This window comes from Ruditapes philippinarum, unplaced genomic scaffold (genome assembly GCF_026571515.1).
Source record: "Ruditapes philippinarum isolate M1 unplaced genomic scaffold, ASM2657151v2 ctg262_1_1_1_1, whole genome shotgun sequence".
Classification (NCBI taxonomy): Eukaryota; Metazoa; Mollusca; class Bivalvia; order Venerida; family Veneridae; genus Ruditapes; species Ruditapes philippinarum.
The window spans coordinates 175,362-189,388 of NW_026857830.1; the positions used below are offsets into that span (position 1 = coordinate 175,362).

The 14,027-nt window shown below is 32.5% G+C and overlaps 1 protein-coding gene across 1 annotated transcript; it reads left to right on the top strand.

Moving 5' to 3' along the window:
- Positions 1–4,198: 4,198 nt before the first annotated feature.
- LOC132751174 (ubiquitin-conjugating enzyme E2 G2) lies at positions 4,199–13,787 on the top strand. The gene is made up of 5 exons (XM_060741314.1): positions 4,199–4,327; positions 5,511–5,592; positions 6,419–6,537; positions 8,697–8,837; positions 11,243–13,787. The coding sequence occupies exons 1-5, from the start codon at positions 4,285–4,287 to the stop codon at positions 11,353–11,355; spliced, it is 498 nt and encodes a 165-aa protein (XP_060597297.1). The 5' UTR covers positions 4,199–4,284; the 3' UTR covers positions 11,356–13,787.
- Positions 13,788–14,027: the final 240 nt, after the last annotated feature.

Below are 14,027 nucleotides of genomic sequence, written 5' to 3' on the forward strand. Positions count from 1 at the left end.
TTTGCAGAATTGTTTTTGTGCAAAGACGGTGGAAAAAGTTGACACAGGTTTAAGAGTGATTTAGTTCATTTCTTTCTTAGACAAGTACACGTTGTTTCAAAGGTTACTGGTATAGAAAAGGCGGAACCATATTTAAGATTTTTGCATTTTTGAATTTTTGTTTATGTTACGTGTACACGATGCAATTTCTTCATCTTTTTTACCGCTTGTGTGAACTGACATTTAGAAAAGAGAAAGATATAGACTGTAATTCAGTGCATAGTTGCATTAACTAGGTTATATGCATAGTTAATATGAAAAATTATATAAAAATTGATTATAATTTGAATCTTGCTTTTCTTTTACCACTGGCTGCTCAATTAAATAGTTAACTTTTAAAGTGTTGAGCAACCGTTTAAACACATTATTTAATATGCTTTAATTGTATATACGTTTCAACAGGCTTAAATCCTGTGAGCCGTAACTATTTTGCCAGATAAAATGACATTCAAGAAAGATATTCTTTTACATAGTAATATGCAAGAAATAAAAGCACATATGATTTTTTTATTTGCAACTTTTCATATCTTCTCATATCTTTTTTACTTTATTATTTTTAAAAGATTATTCATTCACCATTTATTCACAATAATATATTGAGCGATTGTTTAGTGAATATTTAAGAATTGTAAAATAACACTATTCTAGAATTATGCGTACCATTTTAATTCAAAACTGTACTTATTTTCCATATCATACATTATATTGTTTCTTATTCTTCTTTCTTAATATCGTTTTTGATTCCGTTTTTTTTTTTTGCTTATTCTTATTCTTTTTAATTCCTTTAGCGTTCCTCATAAAATTCTATATCTATAGTTATTTTCCATCTTGTGTATTATCTCTTTTCTTATTCTTTTTTTATCTTTTTATTCTTTTTTTCTTTCTTATTCTTTCTTGTTCTATCTTATCTTTCTTGTTCTTTTTATTCTTTTTACTAATTCTTATTCTTCCGAATTCATTTACCGTTCTCCATACAGCACGATTTGTAGCAATATACTCTCCAGCTCTCTGTAATAATCAAGTTGTTAGATTCCAAAGGTATATCATATGATATCATTAAATACGGTATCTGTAAAAGGGGACATAACTCGGGGACACTGAAAACAGATAAACGAAAAAGATATATAAAAATGCAGACAATAATTTTATATTTTGTTCATGAGAGACACTAGTAATGAAAGATGCACCATGTCTCACACAAACCTCTTGCACCAGCAACCCCTTTAGTTTTTTCAGCACTAAACGTTTTAGCAGAAGGAGCTGAAAATCTAACAACATTCACAGACACTTTGGGTGTGGAGCTCTTAAAATACAAATAAATTATAATTTTGTCAATCCTGGCACATAAACTTATCATGTACATTGTATATCAATAAAACGGGTATGCTGGTTTGAAAACAAAATCATATTTCAACGTCTTAAATATAGAAGTTAAATGATGAAACTAAAGAATAAAAAACAAGATCAACAAAAAAAAAATAACAAAAAAACAAAAAAAAAAAAAAACAAAAAAAAAACAACAAACAAACAATTTTTATATATTTTATTTTTAAATTTTATATATAAATATATATAATAATAGTATGTGCTGGAATTGACAAATACATATATATAATTTATTTTGATTTTAACGTGTTTTTTTTTTGAGCTTCACACCTCAAGTGTCTGTGACAAATTACATGAAACGTTTAACCGCACTTTACATCTCCAGTTATAACTTTAAATATCTGAAGAAGAAAATATCGTTGAATTGATTTAAAAAAAGTACAAAAAGGGCTGAAAGTTGCAGAGAGAATATAGAATTCATTTTTCGCAATCTAACATAGAGACAATATAACCCTGTATATAGCTCCCGTAGTATCTTATGAGTGAACTTTCCAAAACATTATCAATTTCATTTGTGTAAAAAGTTTCATTTCAGCATGGTGATCGTTTGTTATGTTGATCTGAGAATATGGGAAAGAATCTGAGAAGTTTTTGGCTTGGTACATGTTATTCCGGTCTGAATTAAAACATGTTTTCAATTTATTTGTAAACGCGCCTTAATAAAATATACCCAGTATATGATGTGGACGTGGTGATATGAAAGTACATATATCCAGAAATAGCAATTATAGCTAGGTAATTGACCGTCGGCATTTGATTTAAAAAAGTAACAAAATGACGCTAAATTCTATTCAAACAAATATTTCAGTCTGATGTTACCAATCCTACATTCGCAGTGTCAGTTGCTTCAACTGAACAGGGGAGAATACTAATATAATATACACATAGCATTAAGACATCGTCAATTGTCTCCCTTTTTACATATAAATGCCTATCATGAACACTACTGAATTAATTTAAAACTTTTTGAATTAAAAAATGGTTGATAATATACATGAATTAATTTAATGATGAAGAATACTTCAGGTCTCTAAGATAATTTGTAAGGGTGTATATTTTGTACATTATTTACATGTATTTAGCTCTATTGCTAAAATGTGTAAACGCATGTTGAAAAAAATCTTTACATAATAAGGTGTGCCACGATTGCTTTATGTTTCAAAATATAACCATGTACAATTTGAGTGAATTCATATTTCCATAGAAATAACGCTTTATTTATTTATTTATTTATTCTACTTGAATAATACATGTATTTCCCTGCAATTATAAAAATGACTTAACTAAGGCCATTTTGAAAAGAAAGAGAAGTTAATTATGAATTAATTGTGAATAACCTATAGCTCAGATGGTGGTCACGGTGTGGTATTCGGAAGATTCTTTGATAGAAAAGTCCACGGCGAACCTTGTGAAAAAGGAATAACCATAAATCTTAGGCGGCTGAGTTCTAGCACGGACTGTAATTGAAGGCCGTGATTCTAGTCAGTGGAAATTAAGATACTTTAATCTAGGCTACTTTTCTTTGGACATTTTCGAGTTGATCTGTTTCTGTTTTGGTGGAGAGAACTTCTTGAAGATATGTAAAACGATAATAATTAAGCGAAAAAGAATGAAATGTTGTAAAAAAAGTACTATGAACGCTTCATGTTATCAAGTTGAATATTTGTGAAAAAATTTGTGAAAACTAGTTTTAAAAATATAAATATGTCTACAACTTAATAACAACAAAAGCTGAATGCATTTAAGTATTCATATCACATCCCTTTCGCGTATTTTTTTTAAAACATACATTTACATAAACTTTGTTTCGACTAATTCTGCTAATGATGTTAATACGTTTATATAAGATAGTTCGTTGTATAAACCAACTGCAAATTGTTTAAATGAATCCCCGTGTCGTTAACTCAGCGGAGGTCTTATATAAGGTTCTGCAGGGGTTCTTTATCTGCAGGAGGTCGAGGCAGGTCTAAAGAAAGTACAAAAGGTCATTTCATAGGTTCTTAAAGCTGCATTTTATAAATATGTAGAAAAATTTTGCCGTCGGTGTAAAAAAACGAAGCAGTCTACACTTTTATATATTGTTAAATTCGGACTGCCTGTTGATTTTCTGTCGGATGACCCAAAGGCGGAGTTTCACATGTATATTGGAAATGTACTCTCGATTTCGCCACAATTAATGAGGTTGCTGACTTTAAAAACTTATAGCTTCTAAAACTCAGTTTGTCATTATTCGTCTGCACACACACAAAAAAGAACAGGAGTCGATATGAAACCTATTTTATTAAACAAAGATAGCTATTTCTTTTTTATGACATTTATAAATTGCAACTTTAAGTAAAAGGTAGGCTGTAAAGTAATATGTAAGCATGTGCAACTAAAATTCTTCAATAGATAAATAGGACAATATATAGAAGAACACTCAATTTTCTGAAAGCAGCTTAAATAATTATGTTATTGAAATTTTGTAAAAGGAGATGTGAGAGAGCGTCAGTCCAGGGGAGTTAACTAGTACAATAATGAATACGGAGACATGCATGAGTTGCGTACCTTTGAATGATGATGGTGATATTCGTTAGCAGTTTTTTCATTTAAAATAGTGTATTTAAATAATTTGAATAACTTTTACAAATGTTGTACTGAGAATGTATTATCTAGCTCTGATGAAACGGGTGTTTTTTATTTTCATTTTTTTAATTCAGAAAAACAAAATAAGTGTTACTCCTGCTATTCGACACAACAAGCGACAAAAGACGAAAACGATATAGTCTAGTATTTTGCTTAGTTCGTCCGAGGTATAGTCACTTCCGGTATAAACGAAAGTTAAAGCTGGCATATTTATTTTTTTAATTATCTTCTAATATGGCTGGATCAGCATTAAAGCGGCTTATGGCTGAATATAAACGTATGAATATTGCTTAAAGATTTCAGTTTCAATTTAGTTAATGAATATGATACATTATAAGATCATAAATCTCTGGCTATCTGAAAAAAATACATAAAATTTATTCGGCCCAAACCGTTTCGGTCCCAAAAACAAAAAAAATATTATACTAAAGGCTTAAGCGGATTGGCAATAAATTAATATATTTTTTTTTCGAAGAAATACCAAATGACATTTTTCTAAAAATATGTGAATACATGTAGTTTGTATACTAGCTTGGACATAATGTAATAGGACAGGCAAAACTAGAGATAAACGCAACTTTTATTTACATATCATTTATCAGACTGGCAAGACTGATGTCTCTAATAGTTTTACCCATACCGGAAATTTCATCTAGCATCATGGATGCTAGATGAGTCAAATGCAAATAGCATCATTTCCGTGCATTTTAAGTATGAACCTTATTAATATGATGTCATTACGGCATATTTAAGTATGAAATGCATGCTTACTGCTTAGCATGACTTCATTTCGCCATTATGAATTCATACGCTATTGTAAGAAAATAGTTAATGATGAAATTACATTTATTTCCACTGAAAATTGTTTTATTGAGATAAAGAGTTAAAAATATGATGGACCATGCAAGAAAAAATATTTGACATTTTAGCGATTCAGATCAAATAGCTGGTGAAAGCCCAAGCCTGTATTGCAGGCCCAGCCTCTGACTTCCCCAGTAAAAAAATGTATAGTCAGTATTAGATAAAGGGGAATTGATCGTTACATTCATCATCAATCTTGTGTCAATTGACTGCTTATCTAGTGGGCAGTTACGTGTTCAGTTATATTATGACCCAAAGAGGGGTGTCCATGGCTTGGTGGTTAGGGTTGTTGACTTCAAACTCTTTGCTGTGGATTCAAATCCCAATAGGGACTTTGGATTCTTTCATACGATGAAGCTATCCAGCAAGCTTGTGGAATGTTGGTGGTTCTACTCAAGTGCCCATTTGTGCCTGAAACAGAAAGGCACCTGAGGTCTCCATTGATCAGTTAAACTAGAAAGTCGCCATATGGCCTTTTGACTGTTATTGCGACGTAAGACCCAAGAAACAAACAAAAATGTGCCAGAAGGCAGATATTAGGCAGTCAAATGGGTACATGTATTCCTCTATTTATTTTTGATTTTGTTCTTGTATTTCAGAATTAACATTAAATCCTCCAGAGGGTATAATAGCTGGACCTGCCAATGAGGAAAACTTTTTTGAGTGGGAAGCTCTAATTATGTGAGTTTTTATAATTCCAGTTTCTATACCCTAAATGTAATAGTAAGTATTTGGTATATAATATTACAAGATATTGATCTTGTGTACTTGTGCAGGTATGGATAAAGGATAAAATGAATGCCTCCTGTTACTGCTGCTATTTACATGTTTTAAATTTTATAGTTATAGTGCTTCTTTTTCCTTCTTCAATAATTATTAATGACACATAAATCATTTTCTGATAGTTATTGATATATAATACTTTAAATACCCATTATTCCTAAGAAATACTTTTAATTTTATTTCACAAGAACTTTTTATTTTGGTGCACTTTTGTAATTTCCAAAAAGTTACTTATTAGTCAGTCACCTGAAATGTTGTTTTAGTAAAACATTGTGAAGAGAAGGAAGGTAGTAATTTACATTTACAATCCATATATGAATTACCAAAAAAGAGGTCAAAATATGCAAAAACACCCGTTACTGTGTTTGTCACACAGTAAAAATATGGTGATAAATACTGCAAAATCAGTCATTTATCACACACAAAATGTAAATTATTACTTAAATCTCAAATTTTTTTACTTTTCTTATATCTTAGTACATATTCCTCAAGTTTGATTTTCTTGAAATATTTTGGTTCATCTGTAGGCATGCAGCTTTAACATTCAATCTGCTGATGTATAAAATGGACTTCTTTTTTTTTGAGGCCCCAACTGGGTAACTATGTTTATCCACTGTGTAATAGGTAAAAGAGGGTCGGGGTCATCCTAATATAATATGCACTTGTAAATTTAAATGATAAAGAAAAATGATTTTTTTAATGCTGATAATTGTTTGTATTACAGGGGTCCAGAGGGAACATGTTTTGAAGGTGGTGTTTTTCCAGCCAGGCTTACATTCCCCGCAGACTATCCTCTAGGACCTCCAAAAATGAAATTTACCTGCGAACTATTCCATCCTAACAGTAAGTGAAGCTATGAACATGTTATACATGTTAAGATGACGTGCAGTGATATATGTACCTAAAATGTAAACTAAAACTTATCATTTGGAATAGACATATACATGTTTGTTTGTTTGATTAGGTGTTATGTCACACCAACACAGTATAGGTCATATGGCGACTTTCCAGCTTTACCGGCGGTGGAGGAAGACCTAACATGCCCTTTGGTGCATTATTTCAGGCAGAAACGGGCACCTGAGTAGAACCACCCACGCTCTGTGAGCTAGCTGGGTAGCTTCTTTACTTGAAAGAATGAAAAGTCTCTGTCAGGATTCGAACCACAGCACTGAGGAGCAAGTGGTTTGAAGTGGATATATACATAGAGATTATACACATGAACATGTAGGAACAAAATGACAATAAAAGTATCAACAAATAAATTAATTAGTCCAGACCTAATAGTCAAATGGTACACAAATCTGGGAAAAAATATTTCCTGTCCCGTCATGTCAAAACAATTCAGTAAAATCTCTTTATGCACCATTTAACATCAGACTGTTTAACATAGCTCTGGACCAGTAACTTGCATGCAGGATTTCAGATCATTAGTTCACTCCATGTATCCTGAGTATAATCATGTATATCTTGAAAATGAAACAGAAATAAAATCAAAGCACAGAAGGCGCTGAATTTGTTTGGGTCTCAGAATGTCAGAAAGGTGAAGGTTGTGAGATTATAAACCAATTTGTTTTTGTATAGTGCCACCAATGCTTTCCAGTGTTTTAACAGTAGTAAATTGGCTATAAGACTAATTGCAACACTGATAGTCAATTCAATGTTTATTTGACTTAAAAAAAATTAAAAAATGAGTTGCCCCAACTGGGATTTGAACTCGAGACCTCTCGATTCATAACCGAGCATGTAAACCCCTCGGCCAAGGTGAAGTTATATGTTAAAAGCCTGAAGAAAACCATATTATTCTAAATTAGGGTTTGTAACTTATTATTTCAACGCTAAAAACAGATGTAAATAATCATGGAGCTTACTGTAAGCATGTATATCTATAAAGAATGAAACAATATTTGAAATCTTCGACCATTCGGGAACTACTTTGCTTGAAAATTAATGCGCCTGTCATTTGACAATCTTTACGCATTGATCTCCCCTGAATTTTTCGACGTCAGTGTACATATAAAGGGAAGTAACCGCTTCAAAAAAGTGCACTACTTTAGGCATTTGCAATTAACAGCATTAGGCTCTGAAATTTCGCTACCATTATTTGTTTGGTCTGACGACCCAAACAAATAAAAACTGTTTAAAGGAACTCCACTGAGGTCCAAAAGCCTTGAAACATAAAGAATGAATAACTTACATAGATCAGTTTGTGCACTTAAAGCAGAAAGATATGCGAAAGATATATAAAAAATACATATGGAATGTCAGTTGAAAATCTTAATATTTTGTGCTAAATTAGCCCAATTTGAGTGAAATGCGTTGTAATGCTTTTCAATTTTAGATCATTTCTCACTAGAAGAACAATCATTTTGGAAAAATGGAGTGACTCAGTGAGCAAAGATCTGAAATTCTGCTCATAAGTTATTGGGCTTGACCTCCAACAAATGGAGTATACATGAATGATCTCAAAAATAATTTCCAGTCCTGTCCTTTAAATGGTGTTAACTCGAATCAGGCTTAGAATCAAATTATTACTAAAAATTGATTTTTGATCTAATTCTGAGTATATTTATCTCTTCTCAATATTAATTTTCTTAGTTTCCCATTTGATATTTAAATTTCAAGTTGTTTGTTTTTAATGTTTGGACCTCAGTTGGGCTCCTTTTAAATACAATGTAATTGGATTCATTGATAAAATTACCTTTTACCTATTTAATATCTCCCCTGTGGGTTCGAATCCCGACAGGGACTTGGATTCTTTCATGTGAGGAAGCTATCCAGCTAGCTTTAAATATTACGGAACGTCGATGGTTCTACTCAGGTGCCTGTTCGTGCCTGAAATAATGCACAGAGGGGCACCTGAGGTCTTCCTCCACCAGTAAAGCTGGAACGTTGCGATATGACCTATACTGTGTCGTAAAACCCAATCAAAACAAACAAAATTTAATATCTGTGAATGCAATCTACTAGTATAAATAAATAATGGCTTTTTATTCTGTTTGTAGTATATCAAGATGGTAGAGTCTGTATATCTATTCTACACGCCCCTGGAGATGACCCTATGGGGTATGAAACCAGCGCAGAACGTTGGAGTCCAGTCCAGAGTGTTGAGAAAATTCTTCTTTCTGTTGTCTCTATGCTAGCAGGTACATATTCTTTACATGCTCACATTTTGTGTGTTCTTTTGCATGCTCACATTTTCTATATTCTTTCTCAAATTGTCTAGAATAATTCTTTATGAGGACACATCAAATATCAAATATCAAATACTGTATAAGTACTTATTTTGGCGGGGGTTAATATTTGGCTATATTGGCGGTCAGGGTCAGTAGCGCCAATTCAAAACACCGCCAATTTAAAGCACCGCCATGTTAGATCATCGCCATTATTCTTTGAAAGGTAGACAACTCATGGTAAAATAGCTTTGGTTTGTCCCAGTAATCTCCCTTGATTATTTGTAATAAAAATAAACATTACAAGTAAGCTGAAAAGAATTTGTTTATTTCTAAGTCTTGGTACGAAACTCATTTAATTATATATCTATATACTGTATTTATTACGAAGATGATCACACGACGAGAAACAAATCTAAATGTCATATAAAAATCAGATATGGAATCATGTTACACTTTGTACATTTAATTACTTAACAAAATTTATAGTCCTGCCTTAGAGAAAGACTTGGCAATGATGTCGGGCTTTGTGGCTAGTTTAGAATTTGAGAAACATCTCTCTTATCACGATACAAATAATAACAAAAATAGTTCATGTTTTTATTAAAATCGTTCAGAATTAGCACGATGTAAAGATAAAGGTGACCAAGCATAGGTATACCGTATGCCGTAAAATAAACGAGGACAGTCAACTACTGCGTGACCGGTGTTATCTTTATTTATTTTTTTTTCTTTATTTGTAATCACCAATTCATGACCCCATATTTATGCCAACAAGTGTTTTAATTTGGCGGTCTAAAAGCGTTTGCGCCAATTTATGACCCCGCCAATTCAAAACACTTTAAAAAACGCCAACATTTGACACCGCAGATATAATGCGCTATACAGTATATAAATATATATAAAAGTAAATATCAAAGTAATTGAAATAGTGCTACTACGAGATTTACTTAATTAATGTATTAAGGACATTATTACACATCAGAAATGGGTTGGAAAGTGATTATCGGCCCTGAAATGAATAATTTCCTCAGGGCCATAAATAATTTTGAGAGATGATTACCACCTTTTAAACTGTCTGTGGCATGTCATAATGCTCAGTTTAATCTCCCTTTTTTTATGCTCCCCGAAAAATTTCGTAGGAGCATGTAGTCGTCTGGTTGTCCGTCCGTCAGTCTGTCCATACGTACGTCCCGAATTCGTGTCCGGTTTCCGATCAATAACTAAAGAACGCTTAGGCCTAGGAACTTTAAACTTGGTATGGTGATTGGTCATGACCAGCAGATGACCCCTATTGATTTTGGGGTCAAGCGGTCAAGGTCACATTGACCTTGTATGTAAAAAGGGTTACCGATCAATAACTAAAGAACATTTAGGCCTAGGAACTTCAAACTTGGTATGGTGATTGGTCATGACCAGCAGATGACCCCTCTTGACTTTGGGGTCAAGGGGTCAAAGGTCAAGGTCACAGTGACTTTGTAGGTAAAAAGAGTTTCTGATCAATAACTAAAGATCGCTTAGGCCTAGGAACTTCAAACTTGGTATGGTGATTGGTCATTGGAGCATATATTCGTCGGGTTGTCCGTCAGTCCGTCCAAATGTACGTCCCGAATTCATGTTCGGCCCAAACCTTTGTTATTTGTTGTCGGATTTTAAAACTATTTAACAGAAATGATCACCATATTTAGATGACGTGTTGCGCGCAACATTTGGGTCACTACCTTGAATGTCAAGGTCTCAGCATGACCTTGAAGCAAAATAGTGTCTGGTCCATAACTTCATTATTTGAAGTCGGATTTTAAAACTATTTCACAGAAATGACCATATTGAGATGACATATCGGGCGCAACATTTAGGTCGTAACCTTGAAGGTCAAGGTCACAGCATGTCCTTGCAGCAAAATCATGTCCGGCCAATAACTTCGTTATTTGCAGTCAGATTTTAAAACTATTTCACAGAAATTATCTACATATTAGGATGACGTGGTGCGCGCAACATTTGGGTCGCTACCTTGAAGGTCAAGGTCACAGCATGACCTTGCAGCAAAATCATGTTCGGCCTATAACTTTGTTATTTGAAGTCAGATTTTTCACAGAATTGATCACCATAATGAGACAATGTGTTGTGCACAACATTTGGGTTGTTTTTACTCTTTGAACTTTGTCTGTGACGTAACTCTGACACTACAAGAGGTATACCTTCCTGTGTCCAAAACCTATTTGGGGAGCATCACCCGGTTCAACCAGCTCTTGATTGTATTTTGATATCAATTCAAAATTCAAAGCTGGGCTATTTCATGACACAAATTGAGGGTTAAACTTTATTGCAGCAATGATTTAATATTTATCAATATAGTATTAATGATTATTGTTTTGCAGAACCTAATGATGAAAGTGCAGCCAATGTTGACGCAGCGAAAATGTGGCGCGAAGAAAGAGACAAATTTGAAGACATTGCGAAAAAACATGTTCGAAAAAGCCTAGGCTTGTGACACCAGCGGAACATCTTTTACAAAATCATCACTTAATTGATTATACTTATATTGTGAACATGTGAGGAGAAACAATTGCAGATTGGTTCATGAATTAGGAAGCCATTGTAATTGAAGTAAGAAAAGTGGAGACACTTTGGCTGCCTGATATCAGTCTGAGGTCTCTGTACACCCCCAGTGGACGGGAAAATTGCTGAACTTACTGCTAGCTACTTTTATGTCAAATCACGTTATGTTACATATAAATGATTTTACCATCCTCCATGCTATTTCCCTATCAAACAGATAGGGCAATCAAATGCATTAATACACAATATATGCACAGTATAAAACAGGAATGCTTACTTGTCATGTATCTGATGTCAATAAACCAAATATCATCAAGAAATTACTACTGTGCTCAATGTTCTTTATCAGCATGTTAGAATGAAAAAAAGATATTAATTTTTCTTGCATGATAGTATTATAATGCACAGTTTATTGTTTAAATGCTTTGCAATTGATCACTCAAGTCTATCAGTCTTCATGATTATAATATTACGCATTTGAACTTGAACTGTGAATTATTTTACGACAATGCACTCAAAATTGGTATCTATTCGAAAAATTTAATTTGACAGAGTATCGGCATTATTTCTTTGTTTAAAAAAAAAAGATCAAAGAACAGAAGTGTGAAGGAAGATGTAGTAAATAATAAACTGTTTAAAGGAAGACGTCAAATAGACCAGAAGTATTTTCATTAATTGCATTGGTACAAAAGCATTTTTATATTTTGACAGTTTACTTTTCATAATAGTTATTTATATATGTATATAAAGTGAATTACAGTGGGAAAAAACATGTTAACTGGAATATATTTTTGTTTTAACTTACATTTGTAAGCATTACAATTCAAATTCTTTTTGCTATTTTCTAAGAAATCTGGTTGGTTTGTAACTCATTTACTTATTTATTGTTCTATATTGTATAGATTACTTGTATATTTCACAGTTTAATATTAAATGTAATTTGGCTTTTTCAATCTATGCATAGCTATAAATAATCTATGAAAGTGGTGAGGGGTTCATGTAGCCTATTTGTTAAGGTATCCACCTATTAACCCAGGGAATGTGGATTCAAGCTTTACTATTGTCAGGACTTAGTTTCCCCATGTGATGCAAGTACTTATTGGTTTGTGGAAGATGACATGTACAAACGTGTATAAGTTATAAGAACTTTTATCACAGTATTGCTAAAATTCAGGGGGTAAAAGATAAAACACTGGCATGCTTTATCATTACAAATTCAAGATTTAGTTGGTATTTTTATGCTTATGCTAGATAAAAAGCAACAATATTTTTACTATACAGATTGTCTTTGTTTTCCTATCTTTTTTATGGGAACTTTTATGGATTGTATGGATGTCTGTAACATAGGTTCAGGTAGATGCTAATTTTTATGCTGCTGGTTTTTCGAGTCAAACCAGGTACATATATATAATACGTACCTGGTCAAACAAAAGTCAAACATAAAGTTACTTTACTATATTTAGAAAGCTTTGGTTGATTTAACATATTTCAAACTTTGACAAAAGTCAAATAAAATTATCCACTATTTCTTACCTATTTATTTATGGTTAAAACAAATATACAAGCCAGTATATATAGCATGTGCCACCAGTATATGAAACCAGGCCGATCTGCACATCTTTTAAGTGGCTAACTGCAAAAATTTCATGTTGATATCCCCAAAATTGATAATGGACTGTTACAAATATGACAAATAGACAAGTGCATTTTAGAAATTCTGCAGCTTCAGGGTTAAATGAGTGTTAACAGTCTGAAACTACAAATGTAAATATTTGTATTTGCTAACAAGGAAGATTCTAAACCTGGTGTAGAAGTGACAGTAAATTATTTGTGCAATATAAAGAAGTGCTGTCAGTCATATTAAAATTTTTTTGCATAACTGTATGAAGGCACAGTATATATTCTGTACACTATACATAGTGAATATCTGACGATGGTTTGAAGGATACTCTGGACTATCCTATTAAACTGTGCATGCATTACACTTAGATATGAGTAAGTTTTGCATGCATATCTCATTACATTGTACATGTAAATATTCCTAACTATTCTCAGACAAAAGCTATATGTGAAATTTTGAGACAATGTTTTTGTGGTAATTTTTATGTGTGGATGCTTAGACATGTCCAACATACCGGGTAATTAGCCAATAATCTATATTATTACAATGTACATGTAAGTGTTGCTCGTACATGTACCATTTTTATCGTAATTTTGCTGATTTCAGAATTATTGTTATACATGTATAGTACCTTGAAATCATGAATTGTCAATTTAATTTGTATAATTGTATTGTTTTGTGAAAGTGTTAAAGATTTAATTTGTTTATAATAAAATATACAATATTGCTAATTCCTATTGTAATTGATAATTATATCTCTGAATCACTTGGCATGTAAGCCTCTTCACATGCAGGCCAGTTGACATTTTAATTAAAGGTAAACGCAATGTACCAAACTTTCTGTTGTCAGACTGCTTCATTATCTTCAAAATCGGAAAATAAATTAGGAGTGTGTTCGCTGGGCTTTAAGACAAGGAATTAATTACCAAACTTTGTAGCAAAATTATTGCATTTTCAAACTTTGTACCTAAACTGTCCATATA

Excerpts from the sequence above, each read along its gene's own strand:
- LOC132751174 (XM_060741314.1), top strand. The coding sequence starts at position 4,285 with ATGGCTGGATCAGCATTAAAGCGGCTTATGGCTGAATATAAAC. Across the intron at positions 4,328-5,510 it reads GCTTATGGCTGAATATAAAC|AATTAACATTAAATCCTCCA; the intron begins GTATGAATATTG and ends CTTGTATTTCAG. Across the intron at positions 5,593-6,418 it reads GAGTGGGAAGCTCTAATTAT|GGGTCCAGAGGGAACATGTT; the intron begins GTGAGTTTTTAT and ends TTTGTATTACAG.